Genomic DNA, 19,669 nt, shown 5'->3' on the forward strand with positions numbered 1-19,669 from the left:
ATGGATGTTTTTGTTGTAACAGACTTTCCAGTCCCACCAGGTCTTTCTAGAAGTGAACTGTAACTGCATGTGTTGTAATTCATTCCAGACCAATTCAGAAATATAGTTTCCACCCCACCCCACTCTACAACAGCGCAGCCAAAGAGAGAGAGGACATTTCAGATTTGCCTCTAAGCATTCAGATATGTCAATTTTCATAACTGGTTTGAAATGCATATGTAATGTGTATATTAAGGGCTGGTGGTAATGGAATTGTCCACACAAATTTAGCAACACTTTCATGTTTTTCATTGCATCAAGATCAGGCATATCTAATAGAGTTCAAGCTTATTTATCCAAATGAAACGAAGTATAATGGGTAGCAAACTAGCAAACAAGAGAGACAAAAAAGACTGAGATGCCACAACATTTTTCATCAAAGGAAAATTTCTCTTAACAAGAAAATAAATATACGATATTCTCACACCACATATAAACACATTTAAAAATGTTTAAAATGGTTTGGAGCCAGCCCTTTTCTAAATTTTTAGTAAACAATTATTTGTATAACAATGTAGAAGAACATACAGCATGCTGCCAATATACTGGAGGAGATATGGGTGCAGCAGCTCTATCAATGAACTTTCACAACATTTGCAAACAAAAACAAAAACAACTTGTTCACTTATCTTCTTCTCGAGCTGGCATAATGAAAAATGAAAACAGAACTTTAAATAAAGTCCATCCAGTCTTTTAAATTAGTTTAAAATTTAAATTAATGCATCGTTAATTTGATCTTTTGATCTTTTCCTGCATAGAATGTGAAGTAAGAATTTGTTTGAAAAGAAACACAAAATGAGCTCAGCCTTCCCATAATTAAAGCATTTTCTACATTTCCATTTAAAAAAAAAAGAGCTGGGAATGTTAAAGTCAAAGTGACCAAGCAAGTATGTGCAGAAAGTAACCCTTTTATTACATTATATACTGTAGTAGTAATAAAGTTTGTTGGAAGTGCATGAATAAAAAGTTAGTGAAATTACAGGAGGGACAATCTATATAGCAATAATAGGTGCATTCACTGTGCATCTGAAAAGAAAAGAGAGAGAGAGAGAGAGAGAGAGTTTTCACTCATTTTGGCCTAAAACTTGTGTTCAGGTTTCCAGAATTCTGACATCAGAACCCAGATAACACTGATTAGAACCATAAGGCTTTACAATAAAAGCTAAAATATTGACCATATGATGGCAAAAAAGTCTTTATTTTGTGGTTAACTTATTCTCTTCTAGCTACTCTCTGATGAAGTGGGTGGTGCTGTAGAGGAAGACCTCCGTCTTCTAGACAAGGACCTTGATCGTTCTGCACTGTAGGTTACATGCTTATCATAATTTTGTATCTGAGCTTCAAGGAATTCCCTTTGCTGCTGGCTAATTGTCTGGCTAATCAGTCCAGGGAGAGCTTGGATGCTACCAATTAAAGTTTCCAGTTTTGTTTCCAGAATAACAATCCTCTTCTCAAAGTCTTCACTCCGTTCATTCAAGTCAGAAATCATATCATACATGATGTTTTGAGTCTAAAAGGAGAAAGAGAAGGTGGAGAAATTATGCAAACAACATTTTTCAGCGGTATTTTCAAACATTCCAGTTCCACTCACAGACAAGGAGAACATCCACAAATCGCCTCACAACCAGAACCAACCAGCTTTACAAACTGCTTTTTTATGCCAGTAGTGCTACCTATTGCACTAAACTGAAGCTATTCATTTTTAGTGGAGCTTTTCCACATGTCAGGCATGAAAAATCCTTCAGAAGAATAAAGATACAAAAATGTGAATCATGCATGTCAAGAACTCTATTTATCCCAGAAGCTGTAAAGATTCTCTGCCTGTGAAATAGATTTTAGTAGATCAATTGTTTCATTTTTCTCCAATATTAGCAGGAGGAAAACTTCATCTTCCCAAAGGCCTCAGTACACATTATGCAGTAGTATTTTTTCCTGTTTTCTATATAGCACAAATGAGTCCTTTAATCTCTGGCCCATACTCCCCACCCCATCTCTTGGCTATGTGGTACTCCCATCCCTTTCCCAGCCAGAAGCCAACTGGTGCCTTCCTGGTGCAGTAGCATCACGTTCCTCTGGTAGGCTGCCACTGTCTGTTATATTGTAGAATTCCTCCAACCTGGAGCAAAGCAGGAAATCATGTTCCTCTTTGATTGAAAAGAGGCATTGAGTACAAAAAGCAGATAGGTAAGCCTCACAGGGAACATGGTACTTAAGGGTCTAGACCAGAAAAATCAATGCAATAAAAGATAAAAAGATTTGGTTTTAGTAGAAGAGGCCCAAACACATATACAAGACAAAATAATAACCTAATGCAACTGCCCAATGATATTTCTCACACAGTCTTTTCTCACTTGGAACCCTTGGTTTTAAAAAAACAAAACAAAGTGAAACCCTTTCTCTTAACCAGAGTTGAACCTTCTCCTCTTTTTTTTTCATCAACCAACAACATTATTCCCAACAACAGAGAGTCCTAATAGCTGACTGGCATTCCCTCAGCGTCTGACTCCCTCTACGTTATATGGCCATTGCAGTTTGTAAATCCACTTTCAGTATCCTAAATTGGAGTCATGTCCCCAGTGCACCCTTTGCATACCTGCTGGCCCTACACGAACAGCAGGGCACACTCTAAATCTGGTGGAGTTCATGATCAGAGAGGAGTGGGGCTCTGAATAACTCAGCTGTCATGGATAGATTACAGTCTGGTCAGCTTTGAGACGATTGCTGATATGAACCTCCATAGGAATAATGAGTTGGTTAAAACAAGTCACCCCAGGAACTTGTTGGATCTAAATGGTTTCCTTAATGGGCCTAGAGATTTATCTTCCTTCTTCAGAATACAAAAAGCGCCAGGAGCAGATACTATTGCTTCGAAGCATCCACATCTCTTTTACAAAGCCAAATCAGCTGATTTGGTTTGATTTATATGCTGCCTTTCTACTCAGGTAAGCAGTCAAGCAGCATAATAACGTTAATATACTTATGTTGCTGTTTTAATTGGGAGATGAGGGCAAAGAAGCAAATGGAACACAAGGAGGACATCTCAAAGTAAGCAGCAATCAAGTATTGACAAACCTTTTTGCAGCAGTATTCCATGTTATGACGCAGTGAGAAATGCACAGAATAGGCCAGAGTTGCAGTGTGATCCCTGTTTCTTCAGGATGGTGGGGATAGGGAGCCAGGGTAGTAGGTTGTTTGCTATCTGCAGTTTGCTATATAAAGTAATTTGAATCCAACTTGGTCTAAACTTCAGTGTTAGGACAGAGGATTATGGTGTAAATTGTCAGCTGCTTGTCATATTATTTTAAATTATTTTCATTTTGAGGATTTCAAGGATACTGACAGGGTGTCTGAAAAAGTAAGGGTTACCTCCTGCTATAACTCTATATCCCCCTGGCTGCTTAAATTGATTGAGTGAAGTCAGCCTCAATGCTTAAGGGAGATAATTAAGTCTTCTTTGCAGGAGGGGTATATTTCTTTGTGTCAGAAGAAAGCAATGATAAATCCATAATTAAATAAATCTTCCCTTAAACATAAAGAGCTGGAAAACCATCAGTTTCAAACATAACATTTCCAGAGACAGTGAGAACTTAACACACATCCAGAAAATGCTAATTATCTGCAGCCATTTCAATGTGGCTTTTAGTCAGGTGGTGTGTAGAGAATGTTTTGGTCACTTGGTATATCACTTACATCATGAACTTCCCAGGAAGAGTATTCTATGAATTTCTATGACCTCTTGATGGCTATCAATTTCATTAACTCTATTATCTTTCTGGAGCACCTGCCAGGGTTGGACTTAGGGACACTAGCTTACAGTTTTGGTCTTTCCTTTTTGGCCATATCCAGAAGGTACTGCTGAGGTATTAGTGTTCAGGACTTAAGCTGTAGTCCTGTGGTATCTTACGGGGCTCCATCATATTCTTCAAGCTTTTCAATAACAACATGAAATTATGACCAAGCACTGCTTTGAAGTGAAGTATCACAGGAATCCAACTATTCCTTGCTATTGAACAATAAAGAAGCAGTTGATTCCCTTAATTGATTCCCTTGACTGATGATCATGGATTCGGGTAATCAAGACAAAAGAGAGGTCTTTTGGAGCATTAGGAAATCAGGTTCTGAGACTATTCTAGATGGGGCTGCATTTTCCCTGGAAACATAAGTCCCCTATCTGGATTCCCAGATGGTGGTTGCCCAGGAATTCATGTGCACAATCACCTCTAGTATGCCACATTAAGCTGTTTGGATTTTGTAGCAGTTACTTATGACTTAATTATATCCCGACATTACTTCAATCTCTTTCACATTGGGATACCTTTAAAGGTTGATTGTTGTTTATTTACTTTCACCCCAATCCTCACCCTCTTTCAAATAAATTTTTAAAGCAAATTTTCTTCATCAAATTTAATTTGTTGTTGTTGTTTATTCGTTTAGTCGCTTCCGACTCTTCGTGACTTCATGGACCAGCCCACGCCAGAGCTTCCTGTCAGTTGCCAACACCCCCAGCTCTCCCAGGGACAAATCCATCACCTCTAGAATATCATCCATCCATCTTGCCCTTGGTCGGCCCCTCTTCCTTTTGCCCTCCACTCTCCCTAGCATCAGCATCTTCTCCAGGGTGTCCTGTCTTCTCATTATGTGGCCAACGTATTTCAGTTTTGCCTTTAATATCATTCCCTCAAATGAGCAGTCTGGCTTTATTTCCTGGAGAATGGACTGGTTTGATCTTCTGGCAGTCCAAGGTACTCTCAGAATTTTCCTCCAACACCACAGTTCCAAAGCATCGATCTTCCTTCTCTCAGACTTCCTTATGGTCCAGCTCTCGCAGCCATATGTTACTACGGGGAATACCCATTGCTTTAACTATGCGGACCTTTGTTGTCAGTGTGATGTCTCTGCTCTTAACTCTTTTATCGAGATTGGTCATTGCTCTTCTCCCAAGGATTAAGCGTCTTCTGATTTCCTGACTGCAGTCAGCATCTACAGTAATCTTCGCACCTAGAAATACAAAGTCTTTCACTGCTTCTACATTTTCTCCCTCTATTTGCCAGTTATCAATCAAGCTGGTTGCCATAATCTTGGTTTTTTTGAGGTTTAACTGCAAGCCAGCTTTTGCACTTTCTTCTTTCACCTTCATCATAAGGCTCCTCAGTTCCTCTTCGCTTTCAGCCATCAAAGTGGTATCATCTGCATATCTGAGATTGTTAATGTTTCTTCCAGCGATTTTAAGTCCAGCCTTGGATTCCTCAAGCCCAGCATGTCGCATGATGTGTTCTGCGTACAAGTTGAATAGGTAGGGTGAGAGTATACAACCCTGCCGTACTCCTTTCCCAATATTAAACCAGTCCGTTGTTCCGTGGTCTGTTCTTACTGTCGCTACTTGGTCGTTATACAGATTCTTCAGGAGGCATACAAGATGACTTGGTATCCCCATACCACTAAGAACTTGCCACAATTTGTTATGGTCCACACAGTCAAAGGCTTTAGAATAGTCAATAAAACAGAAATGGATGTTTTTCTGAAACTCCCTGGCTTTTTCCATTATCCAGCGGATATTGGCAATTTGGTCCCTAGTTCCTCTGCCTTTTCTAAACCCAGCTTGTACATCTGGCAATTCTCGCTCCATGAATTGCTGAAGTCTACCTTGCAGGATCTTGAGCATTACCTTACTGGCATGTGAAATGAGTGCCACTGTTCGATAGTTTGAACATTCTTTAGTGTTTCCCTTTTTTGGTATGGGGATATAAGTTGATTTTTTCCAGTCTGATGGCCATTCTTGTGTTTTCCAAATTTGCTGGCATATAGCATGCATTACTTTGACAGCATCATCTTGCAAGATTTTGAACAATTCAGCTGGGATGCCGTCGTCTCCTGCTGCTTTGTTATTAGCAATGCTTCTTAAGGCCCATTCAACCTCACTCTTCAGGATGTCTGGCTCTAGCTCACTGACCACACCGTCAAAGCTATCCCCGATATTGTTATCCTTCCTATACAGGTCTTCTGTATATTCTTGCCACCTTTTCTTGATCTCTACTTCTTCTGTTAGGTCCTTGCCATCTTTGTTTTTGATCATACCCGTTTTGGCCTGGAAGTTAGCTCCGATGTTTCTAATTTTCTGGAAGAGGTCTCTTGTCCTTCTTATTCTATTGTCTTCTTCCACTTCCACACATTGCTTGTTTAAAAATAATTCCTTATCTCTTCTGGCTAACCTCTGGAATTTTGCATTTAATTGGGCATATCTCCCCCTATCACTGTTGCCTTTTGCTTTCCTTCTTTCTTGGGCTACTTCTAGTGTCTCAGCAGACAGCCATTTTGCCTTCTTGGTTTTCTCTTTCTTTGGGATGTATTTTGTTGCCGCCTCCTGAACAATGTTGCAAACTTCTGTTCAGAGTTCTTCCGGGACCCTATCTACTAAGTCCAGTCCCTTAAATCGATTCTTCACCTCCACTGCATATTCCTTAGGAATATTAGTGAGCTCATATCTAGCTGATCTGTGGGTCTTCCCTAATCTCTTTAGTCTGATCCTAAATTGTGCAAGAAGAAGTTCGTGATCTGAACTACAGTCAGCTCCAGGTCTTGTTTTTACCGACTGTCTAGATGTCCGCCAGCTTTGGCTGCAAAGGATGTAGTCAATCTGATTTCGGTGTTGTCCATCTGGTGAAGTCTGTTTGTTATGCAGAGTGAGTTGTCTTGGCAAAATTCTATCAGCCTATGCCCTGCTTCGTTTTGTTCTCCCAGGCCATGCTTACCTGTAATTCTAGGTGTCATTTGACTGCCCACCTTAGCATTCCAGTCTCCCGTGATGAAAATAACATCTCTTTTAGGCGTGTTGTCCAGGAGGTGCTGCAGATCCTCATAGAACTGCTCTACTTCAGCTTCTTCAGCATCTGTGGTTGGGGCGTATATTTGGATCACTGCGATGTTAGATGGCTTGCCCTGAATTCGAATTGAGATCATTCTATCATTTTTTGGATTGTATCCAAGCACTGCTTTAACCACTTTACTATTAATTATGAAGGCTACTCCATTTCTTCTGTGGTCCTCTTGTCCACAGTAGTAGATCTGGTGGTCATTTGATGTGAAGTGGCCCATTCCAGTCCATTTCAGTTCACTGACACCCAAAATGTCTATCTTTAATCTTGACATCTCACCAATAACCACATCCAATTTGCCCTGGCTCATAGATCTTACATTCCAGGTTCCAATGGTGTGTTGATCCTTAGAACATCGGATTTGCCGTTCACCACCAGCACCGTCGGCCGCTAGCCATCCTTTCGGCTTTGAGCTAGCTGCGTCATCACGTCTGGGGCTAGTTGAACTCATCCTCTGTTCCTCCCCAGTAGCATTTTGACCATCTTCCGACATGGGGGTCTCATCTTCCGATTGTATACCGACATATCTCTGTTTGTACTGATCCATTTACTTTTCACGGCAAGAATACTGGGGTGGGTTGCCATTACCTTCCCCAGGGATCGCATTTAGTCTGATCTCTCTGTCATGACCTTCCCGTCTTCACGGTTTAGCTCATGGCATCATTGAGGTTCTCAAGCTCCAGCACCATGACAAGGTAACAATCCTTTGCTGAAGAGGTTTGCTTTAAAGATTACTGGTGCAAAAAGTGGCAGCCAAGCTGCTAACCTACACAGAATATCAAGAATATGTTATGCTTATAGTGACAGACTTTTACTTTCACCTAGTACTTTTCTCATTGGTCCTTCCTCTTCTGAACTTCGTGTCCTTTAACTTTTATCTTCTCTGTTCTCTAACTTTCCTCAACCCTCTGCCTAGACTTCCTTTTTCTTCAGCTACTGTGATTCCTGGAATTCCCTCAGCTAGTGTTGGTATTTCCTAGGATTTCATCCAGTCCTCCATACATCTTCTTTGCATCCTCATCTGACTCTGAAATCATATATGAGCTTTCTCACACATCAAGCTTTCACTTCCCTGATAGACAATGAACCCTTTGTGAATATTGGACTAGCTCCATGTAAAATGAACATTTCTCATCCCTCTTCCCCTCTGCAGACCCTATGTTCTATATATTTGCCTTGCAGCAGCAAGAACCCCTTCAGGTTTATAGGTAATCTGAAGTGATGTCTGCTTTCAGACCTATGTTATGATAGGCCATCTGAAGATTATTTCACCAACTTTAGGATCCATGTCATTATATGTTTGAGAATTCACTTCTCAGCAGATCAAATATTTATGAACAATATTGAAGTAATATCTGATAAGTCACAGAACCAAGGTAGGTTTCATCTAACAATTCCAGATATATCTAATTGAGAGCTTATGTGGTGTAGTGGTTAAGGCACCAGGCTAGAAACAAGGAGACCATGAGTTCTAGTCCTGCCTTAGGCATTAAGTCAGCTAGGTGATTTGGGGCCAGTCACCCTCTCTCAGCCCTAGGAAGAAGGCAATTGAAAACCACTTCTGAAAATGTTGCAAGTAAACTGCATGAACTTGTCCAGGCAGTCACCAGGAGTTAAGACTGGCTGAAAGGTACACATATACACACAAATCTAAGAGGGCCCACAACCAAGGTAGGTTTAATAATTCCAGATACATTTATTTATATATTAGGTTTATACCCTGCCTTTCATTCTGGAGGTCCAATGGCATACACAGTGCTCTCTCTTCTCTGTTTTTCACACAACAATAACCGTGTGAACTATACTGAGCTGAGAGAGAGTGACTGGTCCAAAGTCAATCAGTGAATGTTCATAGCTGACAGTGAACTAGCACCAGGGTTTCACCAGTGCCAGTCCAATTCCTTAATCACTACATCACCCTGTCTCTCAATTTTCCTAATTATACATTGAATCAACTTAAATCGAACCTTAAAGCTCAGAAATGAATGAAAGTTGATTGACAAAACCAAGAAAACATACTGTTCATTCATAATGTTGCACCAACCTTCGCCAAGTCCACCAAAGTGTTTGCCTGATCATTCAATTTCCTCTGTTCCATTTTAACACTTCTTAATCTAAAAGGTGAAAATTCAAGTCAGAAATCTCTCGTTTGAAAGCTCATAAAACCTGTATATGGCATGCATCTAAACAAATAACTGCATGGACAATGTCTTGAACACTTTGTGTACAGTCATAACTGGTTATGTGTCTGGGTACAATGAAGAGCATGCTTCCTCAACACCGCAAAAAAGAAAGAGAGAGCAGGAAAATGTGATGTCCCCGAGACTACTAATTGCCATGGTTAACGCTGAATTCAAAGAGGGAGGTAAGGATTTATTCATAGAATATGAAAGCCAAAACATTCCTTAAAGCTCCCGTATCCTAGCAAGTAGCCATAGGAAGTAATGAACAATATTTGCATTGTTGCCTTAAGTAATTATGCTTCTTCCTTATGCCTACATGATTAGATACAGGTAAAAGCCCTCTCCAGTCTGAAATGGATTTGGTTAGGAGGTGTTTGAACCTGATGAAAATACAGTGATAAGTGAGTTCCTTCTTAATTTTTAAAAGTTTTATCTGACCAGCAGCTAAATAATGCCATTGTTACTATGTTAGTCATTATTATGTTATTAATAACATATTATATTAATACGTTATCATTGTTCTTGTTGTTGCTGTCCTAAGTCCTTTTTTAAAAATGTGCATGGATAAAACAGTCTTTTAAATTGGTCTAGTTGGCTTGTTTATCTGTCAGTAATTGAACTGGAACACTGAGGCAGATCAGATGGGTATACTGTAAAAGGGACGCCTGGGTATAGTCTTCCCTTGATGCCTAAGTCATTCCATTCATGCTAATTAGCTGAGCATGGTAAGACAGGAAAAACAGGGCATATTATGCTGCATTGTAACAGGAAAGTTTGTGCTCCAAGCCTACGCCCCAAAGAGGCAGACTGAGTTTGACAAAGACTGGCAGTTCTTTTGTCCTCAGGATTCAAAATGGGGGAGGACAGGAATAACTATTTCGTGGTTCCCTCCTCCACCCACATTACTTTTCAGTGCAAAAAAAGAAAAATACAATTCGAAATTTCCATATTCACACCAAAGTACATTCAGAGCTTTGATATGCAAGCATTCTTTAATTTGATCAGAGGAAGCAGTTTTATATGTACTTTCTTCTGCACACCAGGAGCTGTTATCTCTACCAAAGTAAATACAGAAACCCTGCAAGTAAGAACATTCTGTATGTCAGGAATCAATGGCCACAAAGAACAGCTTGGAGGATTGCTTTCTAGGTGGCCATCTACCACCATTAGGCTGCACCGGCAATAAAGGCATTTGTGCAAAAACCCACAACCCACTGGTTTAAATATATAGCCCGCTGCTGATAACTATGAGAGGAAGTTATTCAGTCCATAATATAGCTCCCATTTGTCACTGTTTTGTGCTTTTATGTTTTTATATCTGAAAATCTATATCTCATTAAAGAAATACAGAGTGACCTCAGATGGACAGAGATCTTACTCTATTCTTTTTTCTAAGCCATTTCCACAAACCTCATTGGAATTGCCTTCTTTACTTATTTTGGAATCTTTCTATTTCCATATTTTAATCAATTTACCTTAAACAGTGGTATTGCCTCCCTTCCCCATAGGTACCCCTGGAATTTTTGTTCATCTTTTATTTCTGCAGAAGGAAATCTGGCTGATTCACATGCCCAGAATTCAGCTGATTTCTGATTCCCTCTAAAAGGCCTGCTCAGGGCTGTGCATGCACTTTGCTTGAAATGAGGATGAAAGTATGGCTGTAGTTGCACAAATTCATCATTACTGTCAGGAGAAAAGACTGAACCTCATAATGTCAGGAGGAGGAAGAATCTATGAGCAAGAATGTAACAAGATCCTGTGCAGTTGTAAACATAAACCAAAAAAGGAAATAAAACAAGAGTGCTGGTTTGAATAAACACAACTTGCATATATCTTTAGGCATGTAGATTTGTCTCTACAAACATTTAGAAGTCTATTAAAACTAGATTGCCAGTTATTTTTGAAGACAAAAAGGCCAATTATTAATTTAGAATAGAGACTCCTTCCTCATATGAATTTTGGGACAAATATGAAAAAGTACAAAATCTGTTCTGAATATTTTCCTCTCTTACAAATTTATCTTATTAAGAGAATATTTCTATTTTTCAGGGTATGGATGCCCTTAGCCCTACATGACTTGTGAGAGAAAAACATTTTTACATTAATATTTTCTTAGCTGCAACAGTCAGATTAAAAATGAAACTAGCCGGATCTTTCTCTGTAAATTACAAAATATTGATACTCTGATTCATCCCTTCTGAACTTCACTTATCACAGAAGAAATTCATGACTTTGGATTGCAGTTCCACAGTAGCAACCAGACTATAGAAATTCACAAATAAAGTATCAGTTTGTTGCATGCAGACAGTGGTAAATTCTGCAAATTTTAAAGGAACAGCTCACACAACTTACTTCCGAGCTCTATTTTCATTGTTGAAATAAAAGACAAAACAAAAGAAAAGAAACTGTAAAATTTACTAAAACAAATCAGTACAAGGGATGGTCTTCAATGAACGCAATGGGATCTGTATAACTTGTAGTTCTCACATTTTTCCCATGGGGCCAGGGGGCCAGTGCTTAATGAAATCTGCACCCATCTCAGATGCAGGATAATATTGTTGTATCATTACACTCTCTGTTTTGCCCCATTTCACCACAATTGAATTAATCAATGCCTGTTCATGTTCCTTGCTATACATATACAGAGTAATAACAAGGGTACCTAAAAGCTTAACTTCCCATCTGAACATGACTTTTATCAATGAGAAAAATGGATCACCGTAAAATAGCAATATGATTTGTGGTGAAAGTTTGATCTTCCCTCCTTTTCCTAACAAAAGGTTGCTTCCTTTTGCTACCACCAAAAGAAGACTGCAGAGCCATTCAGTCTTTGTTTTCTTGACCAGACTTTTTCTGGTAAGAAAGAAAGATGGAAGAAGTGGTAGAATACTTTGGGGGAGGTACAAATGGAAAGCACCCTCTTCTGCATTCTTGACTAATTCCACGGATGAGGCAGAGAGATTGCCTTGACTGAAAGCACTCAAAGGCTTGAGGGGGCTAGAACTGGTGGTGTAGGAAAAGAATAAGGGGAATTAATGAAAAAATATGCATCAATTATGGATGAAGACTACATTGCTATGAGGCTAAGAATTTTAAAAAATCATTGAGTTCGGATATTGGTGAAAATTGCAAATCAGCATTTTGAAACCTATGATCCAACAGATCAAGGCTGGATCTGGACAAAGGACATTCAGGAGAAGACAAAAGTCTAATGAGCTTTGCCATACCACAATCCATTGGAATTGAAAGCTATCCCCAGTGGAGTATAAAACCCAGCCCACCTGACCTTGGAATTGTCACCTTGCTGCAGTTTGTAACTGTGATCTGAAAGTCAGGGGGTATGGCAGGGAGTTAATCTCTTCAAATGAAAAACAAAGGGCAGAAGAGATGCTTAAGTGTATTCCTCCTAAAGCAGATGCAGGGCAATGACACTTCCCCCCATCATTTGCTGACGAATTGGGAATTTTGTCTATTTTCGGATATGTCACTATCAAATCAAAGATTTGTTTTTATTAATTGCATGTATGGTCAAAGACCAAAAGAGATGGCAGATAGTAGCATGAGAATGTAGGGGTTATCTCCAGAGGAAGAAGCAGGGTATTCCCTACATGTGGTGAGACTCAATAATGCCACACAGCTGATTTGAAGGCCAAGAGATGCAGAATCTGCATAAGAAAGAAAGATTATAGAAATGGCTTTAATTTATTTCCTACTCAATAGCAGAGGAAGGACATCCTTATGCAGCAATTTTGAGATTAATGGAGCAAAGCTTCTAGAATATAGTTTTATTACAGGAGGGAGGCTCAAACATCTTTCTTGAAATATGAACTATTCCTAGTGGGAAACACCTAGATAATAAATTTAGAAAACAAATTTAAAAACTTACATTCTATTGAACAAGAAAAATTGTGTGGCAATTAATTGCCATCCTGTTCCATTTGGGGGGCAAATTATTGCTGTGGATTCAACCAGCATTAAATGTAATGATACACAAAGACTGATCATCTGCTAGCTCTCTCTGGGGATTACATCCCAGTGGTAAATATGTCCAGGGCACTCATCAGAACTTAGTTCCAAGCATGCACGACTACAGAATGCTACGGTGAAATGTGATCTGAGCTCAAATATGTTACATTTTGCCATTCTTATATCAAGTTCTTGCCCTCCAAACTAACTGAAGAAAAGGCAACAAATTCTAATAGGTCTTCTGGATTATAATTCTCAAGAAAAAATTTTTAAAGGAATGAAAATTTCCTGGAAACATATTTCTGAAAGCATATTTCATTTTATTATCATGTCCTTTTCTATATACAGCATCATTGAACCCCATGTTTACTAAGCTGAATGAATATTTGTAGATATTGAATTTTGTTTGAACATATTAAATAACCATTGATTAATTCAGCCTCTTCTACTCCACTGAGGTTGAAACGTAAATACTATTACAGCCATTTAATATGGTCAAATCAATAGCACAAGAAGAAAAGACATTTACAAAACCTCTCTCCCCTTCACTTCTGGTATAATATATGTGACTATATTCACGCCTGCCATAGTGAGAGCCATGATCGAAATGCTCAATATACAGATGTCCCACTTCCCTTCTTACCCTAGATGTAGTAAAAGGAAAAAAAGAAGAAGAAGAAAACAAATGTTTACTGTTTACTGGATTTATTTAGACTTAACGCTAAACTGTAAATTAGCTTTATACATTACAGTGAGCCTCAGGGTCCGCACAGCCATGATGAAGAGATTGGAAACTTTTGCTTTCACTTTTGCTTAACCACTTTTAAGGGTATCCAACTTGTTAATAACATTAGTATGATCTATTGAAATGAGTCAGTTTCAAACCACAGTTGTATAACTGTCTTGTAATGATTCATAGTTAATATTAGGATTCAGAGTCCAGATATTTATGCACAACTGAAGATCATTTAAAACAGCTTTTTTTGTGTGATTGTCATATAGAAACATGAGAGCCCAAGGCTTTCTGCCCACCAAGATTTTGGTATTAGGATGGACATCTATTGGTGGTACCCATTTCTGAAAAAAATGTGATGGACTATTTCTCAAAAACAGCCATAAGACAGAAATATAATGTGGAGCATGCATTGCTTTTATCATATTTGCAAGGATCCTGAGGTTTCCAAAGTTTCCACCTCAAAACTTGTTCTTACATGTTCTGAGATGTCAAAGTGGAACCAACAGCTTTCTTCTTTTTTTAATCAAGTATAAATCAAGTATAAATCTTATTGTAGCAATATTACTTTTTAAATAAGTTAGTCATTTCAAAGATCACAGCCTTCACTCACGAAATGTAATTGGTACATTGCCAGAACCTTTAATGGTTATAATTAAAATATTGGGTGGCTTGATTGTGGTTAACTATCTCCTGATAGTTAATACCAATATTATTTATTCAATTTTAACGCCTCCTACTAAATCATCAGATGATCCTCCAGATACTCATATCTGTGTCATATAATGTACTAGCACCGCTTCTAATCTAAATAGTCACATATATGAAATGCATTTACTTTTAAACAATCAAAATAATTCATACTGAAAAGTTCCAAGTAAAGTTCCAGGTGGATGGATCTGACCAGATGGGATATGGATGCGTGCAACATGTCCACTTTATTTCCATTCATTTTCCCATCTCCCACCACCATATATTCATGCCATACCTTTGACAACTTTGGTTTTAGAGCTGTAGGCATAATTCTTATGCAGATGTGGTTGTTCATATGAATGCATATCCATCTGCAGACATCTGCGGGAGAGTTCCTTTTGCTTTTGTTTGCTTTCAGGAGAAATTCATATTTAGATCCAAAATAATTTTCTTCCTGAGATAAAGGGTAATGTCCATTCATGCCATTCTGTTGGCAAAAAGGAATCTGCCAACGTATTATTTCTCCCCGCTCTCTATTCTACTCTGTATGCCCAAAATCTGATCCAAAGGACAGGATCTTCTGGAGCAGATTTGGGGCATATCAGGGGGTGAGATGGGAGGAGGAGAGAAGGAAGTTCCATTACATAAAAAGAAACCTGCTTTCTCAGTGTCTGATGCAGTACCATATAAATGGAGTAAACAGAAAGTCAATTTGGGACAGTTGCCTGGAAGCCAAACCAGCAGCATTATCTCAGCACCCTAGCAAGGGCAAAACAGACAAATAAAGAAGTACTTACTGGTGAATAGCTTGCAAGAATTTGCGCTGATGTTTCCTTACTTTTGCATGGTCTATCTTTTTTACCAGCTTTGTGTTTTTATAAATTAACCATGTTTCCCTGAGTACATTGGCAGCTGCATTTTTCACCTGTTTCACAAAAACAAAACAAACCCCACATCAGGATGGCTGAATTCATGTCGCATCCCTTCTGAGTCTTTCCTAGCACATATTTTCTATCATAAGTATTTACAGGAAAAATTGCTTCTGAGGACAGGCATTGCAGATGGCTCTTGGAATGAGAGCGACTCTTCTTACTTCTGATGGTTTCTGGTTCTTCAAGGAACAAGTATCTGTTGCCATCACGTGTTGCTTTATACATGTATAGATGTAAGGATCAAAAAAAAATCAAGATGTTGGACATGATGGCATGTGATTGAAGTTCGGTTTGTTTTTTATGAGTGTCTCTCTCTGTCTCTCGCACACACACACACACACACACACACCAGTTGGAGCTTCGGCTGCACCATTGTGGCTGACACCTTGCCTTTTTCACCATACCCTGGACACCCTTGTGTGACGAATATGTTGACCTCCTGCCTCTTTCCTCACATGGAGGGATTTCTCCTTTATCTTGTGTTGCCATGGAGTGTTTTTTCTCCATGGGGAAAAAAAAGACGAAACCTTTTAAAGGTTTGGGACATGTTCTATACACAATTCTAGAGAACTGATTGTAATTAAAAGTTGGAATGCTGAAGAGTAAAATATTAACTGATGTTTCCAAACACTTTCATTTAAAAGGGTATTTAATACTATCTGCAAACAGAAAGTACATTTCAGACATAACACTATGTACTTGCTACACAGAAATAGACTCAGTACATGTACTTAGTTGAAATTATTTTCAGCCAGCATATTCACATGTCACCTATAAACCTCATGCTTGTCTTTGGACTATGCCCTGAGACTTACAGCCAGCATTCCATAACAACATCTTCAAATCTACCACACTGGATCAAATGCACAGAGTGGATTGCAGTGGTTCACATCATCAGATGGAACAAGGAGTCAGGAGTGTCTTCCTTGCCCTCTCAGCTCCTTGTGCACACTATCATTTATGACTGTATGATTGGTGTTTTCTAATGTGTGCTCTTTTTTTACATTATTTTAAATTGTAAGTGCCTTCAGTGGTAATTTTCAGTAGAAAGCTGTGGTAAGGAAGAAGAGGAGGAAGAGGGAGAAGGAAGGAGAGATGGGAGAATAGAAGAACAGAAAGTTTTCTTTTTGTGTAGAAGGTTTTGCTCACAAGCTGTGGGGTCCTGTACTTAAGGTTGACATGATCCTTTGAACCTTAGAAACTCAATATTCAACCTTCCAAGTTCAGTCCCTAGTATTCTGATCAGGGAGCAGAACTAAACAAGACCTCATTAGAAAAGTACCCAAAAATGGTTGTGTATAACTTACTCTTTTAGTTAGCTGGGTATCCATCATGAAATTATGCACATGTTTTTCAGCTTTGGTAAGTTCTAGTTTTCTTGCTACCACAGCTACCACTAGTGCAGTGCAACCAGCACCCTGGAAACAGCAATAAAAGAAAACACAATAAACACAATAAAAGGAAATACAAAGGAAATACAATTGACAGAAAGAGGGATGGGGATCATTTCAGCTATTAATTTGGATAATGCAGTACGTTGATTCAGCTTAGTTATATAATGTTAACCAGAGGTTCCATTCCATACAATTCTATGCTAGAAGTCATAGTCAGAATTTGTAATTATAATTTTCTTCTTTCTCTTAGCCCATCTGCAGCTCTTCTCCTTCTTATGTCCTCTCCACACTGATTCTTACAGTGGAGAATGGTACAGCAGATAATTGTCAGGGTATTTATGCCTTTCTCCCTAACCATAATTAGAAGGAATGAGGGAACGAAGAATGGAAAATACTGCTTTCTTCCTAGGCTTCAGTGGTTTTTCAGCTGGAAGTTAAATATTGGAAAGTGTAAGAAAGAAACTGGAACTTTACAGGTCCTGTAGAAAAAATACAGCCTGAGAAAGAAGATTCTGGAAGAACTCGGTACACGTGTATGGATTTGGCATTTATAATAAGATATACAAACATTTATAAATAACCATTGATGCCCTACTAGACATTAGCCATTTTCAATTTTCTCTCCTAAGCATTATTTAATATGGACATAAAATAATGTCCTTATAACATGAAATAGTTCTGGACATTAAAATAAGTTGCTTCTCAGGTTCAAAACAGCATTAACATTTATACTACACCAATAATGAATATAATTGAGCCGATTCATAATATATGATCACTGTGTCTTAACAGAGAAAGTGCAATCATATTAGGAACAAATGCAATAAAAGCAATGGCTTGCTTAAACTTTATCTTTTGACTTTAATAAAAGCCTTACCTTAAATCTAATTAAGCCATGAAATGTGAAATACTGTGCAATCTGTTCTTGTACAATCTATGAGGGTAATCTGTCATTCCATTTATAATCATTTACAGGGATAGCATACACCACTTTTGGGCTGGAATTTATATTTTAGTGAATATTTGGATATCTGGCTCCATAACATAATTTCAGATTTATGTGATTTTCAATAACAATCAGAAAAATACATTTGTACTAAAGGTTAAACATGTGCTCATTTATAAATTCCTTCTAGTCTGCTTTACCAGTCTGTCAATGGAGAAAGTTAGATAATATTTTTAAAAGTTACTGCTGCCTCTTCCCCTGTTTACCCAACTCTACTCCCAGCTATAGTAAGCTAGGAGAGTGTGGATGTGGAGTTCTTGGTGCTTGGTGCTACCTGTATATAAACGGGGAGCAAACCCCACACTCAGTAGCACTGATGATATTACCTAGTCGGGTAATGAAATGTCTGCAAGCAAACAGCCAAGCTCAGAGAGTATCAGGGACTCCACAGTTCAACACTGAGCTACATATATTCTCTTCTAAAGTGTGGCATTTATTCTTCAAAGGGATGTTCTCAGCACCACTGCCATAAATCCAAGCTTCATAATTTAAATCAATTGTGGAGCAGATATTATGAATCAGATAGATGGAATCAAAGCCTTGCTCTTCCATGCATACTTTTGGCTTATAATAAACTAAGCCAAGCTCAAACTTAGACTGACTATGACTTCCTAATGTATGAATGAGGCTTTCTTTGAAAGGATTCTTTTAAAGCCTCCAGTATAATCCCAATTACCAGTTTCCAAATTCATGCAAAGTATAGACTGATTCAACTACTTTCAAGTTTCAGCCTATTTTCAGAAGAAGATATGCATTTATATTCATTCATATTTGGAAAAGTCTATACAGTATTTGCAGAAACAAAAAGCAGGACAATACCTGACATGAGTCAGTGTGTACCTAATGGACATATTTATTGTCTTGCTAGTTGTGATGGAGTGTCAGTTTATTATACATAATACAAGCTTATGAACAAGGGGAACAATAACATATAGGGAAACACAATATGATCAGCAATGCTACAAGCTGCTTCCACAGTTGCAATTGGATTTAAATTTCATTTCAGTATTTGAGAATAGAAACAGTAGCTCTTAAAAATTTTAGCTTTGTAAAAAAGACATACTTGCTTGCCCAGAGACTGGGGCATTATGCAGATTGCACAGTTTCTCATCCAACTAAGGACATATGTTTTAAAAAAAATTATGCTCAAAACCATATTGGACTGGGACAAAACCTTTTGAACTGAAGCTCTGTCTTGTGGGCTTTAAAACATGTGTAAAACCTATGTGTGATTAGGAATTAATGGATCAAAACATTTCTAAATGCTTTGTCAACATGATATAAATATTTCTTATCATACAGTTATGATTTATCTCAATTTTTCCATTTCATTAATGGTGCAGGTGCAGGTATACTCACTCATGTATGTTGCAGTGCAGAAAGTTTGCTACATTTATTCAACCCACTTTTTTGTTGATACCAAATAGATATAATTTCATGTCTACATAATACTAGTTGGTGGTAATACATAAATAAAATCAATCTATTTGTACAGTTTATCTCATTCAATTATCTAAAAAGAAAGCACCATTTTATTTATCAACTTTCAAAAGTGTCATATTGTGAACTAAAATTAAACAAATTAAAATAAGAGACTAAAACTGATACACAAGCTTTGAAAATTTCCGTTGATAACAGAATACATTTACATACTATCTCTTTCCATATTGGCCTGCCTGTTGTCTAAGATGTTAGGACGAAGTCCTTTCCTGTCTCCCAAGGAGGCAGAGGTTTATTTGTCTGGGAAAAGAGAAAGGGTCTTTTTAGTGGCTGCACCTAAACTGGAGCTAGAACTCCACATTTTGGGAGGTTGGCTTGGTGCCCCAACAGACAAATATAAATAAAAGGTGC

At 38.2% G+C, this 19,669-nt stretch overlaps 1 protein-coding gene across 2 annotated transcripts in view; it reads right to left on the reverse strand.

The window, feature by feature from the left end:
• Window positions 1-931: 931 nt before the first annotated feature.
• Window positions 932-19,669, reverse strand: part of KCNN2 (potassium calcium-activated channel subfamily N member 2) — an 80,228-nt gene continuing 61,490 nt past the window's right edge. For both annotated transcript variants that reach the window (XM_063295328.1, XM_063295329.1), the window contains 4 exons: window positions 16,726-16,836; window positions 15,284-15,411; window positions 8,956-9,025; window positions 932-1,549 (listed from right to left, as the gene is read on the reverse strand). In XM_063295328.1, coding sequence (XP_063151398.1) covers window positions 1,262-1,549; window positions 8,956-9,025; window positions 15,284-15,411; window positions 16,726-16,836 — 597 coding nt within the window. In that variant the 3' untranslated portion in view covers window positions 932-1,261. The remainder of the gene's footprint in view (window positions 1,550-8,955; window positions 9,026-15,283; window positions 15,412-16,725; window positions 16,837-19,669) is intronic.

This window comes from Candoia aspera, chromosome 2 (assembly GCF_035149785.1).
Source record: "Candoia aspera isolate rCanAsp1 chromosome 2, rCanAsp1.hap2, whole genome shotgun sequence".
In the NCBI taxonomy this organism is placed as follows: domain Eukaryota; kingdom Metazoa; phylum Chordata; class Lepidosauria; order Squamata; family Boidae; genus Candoia; species Candoia aspera.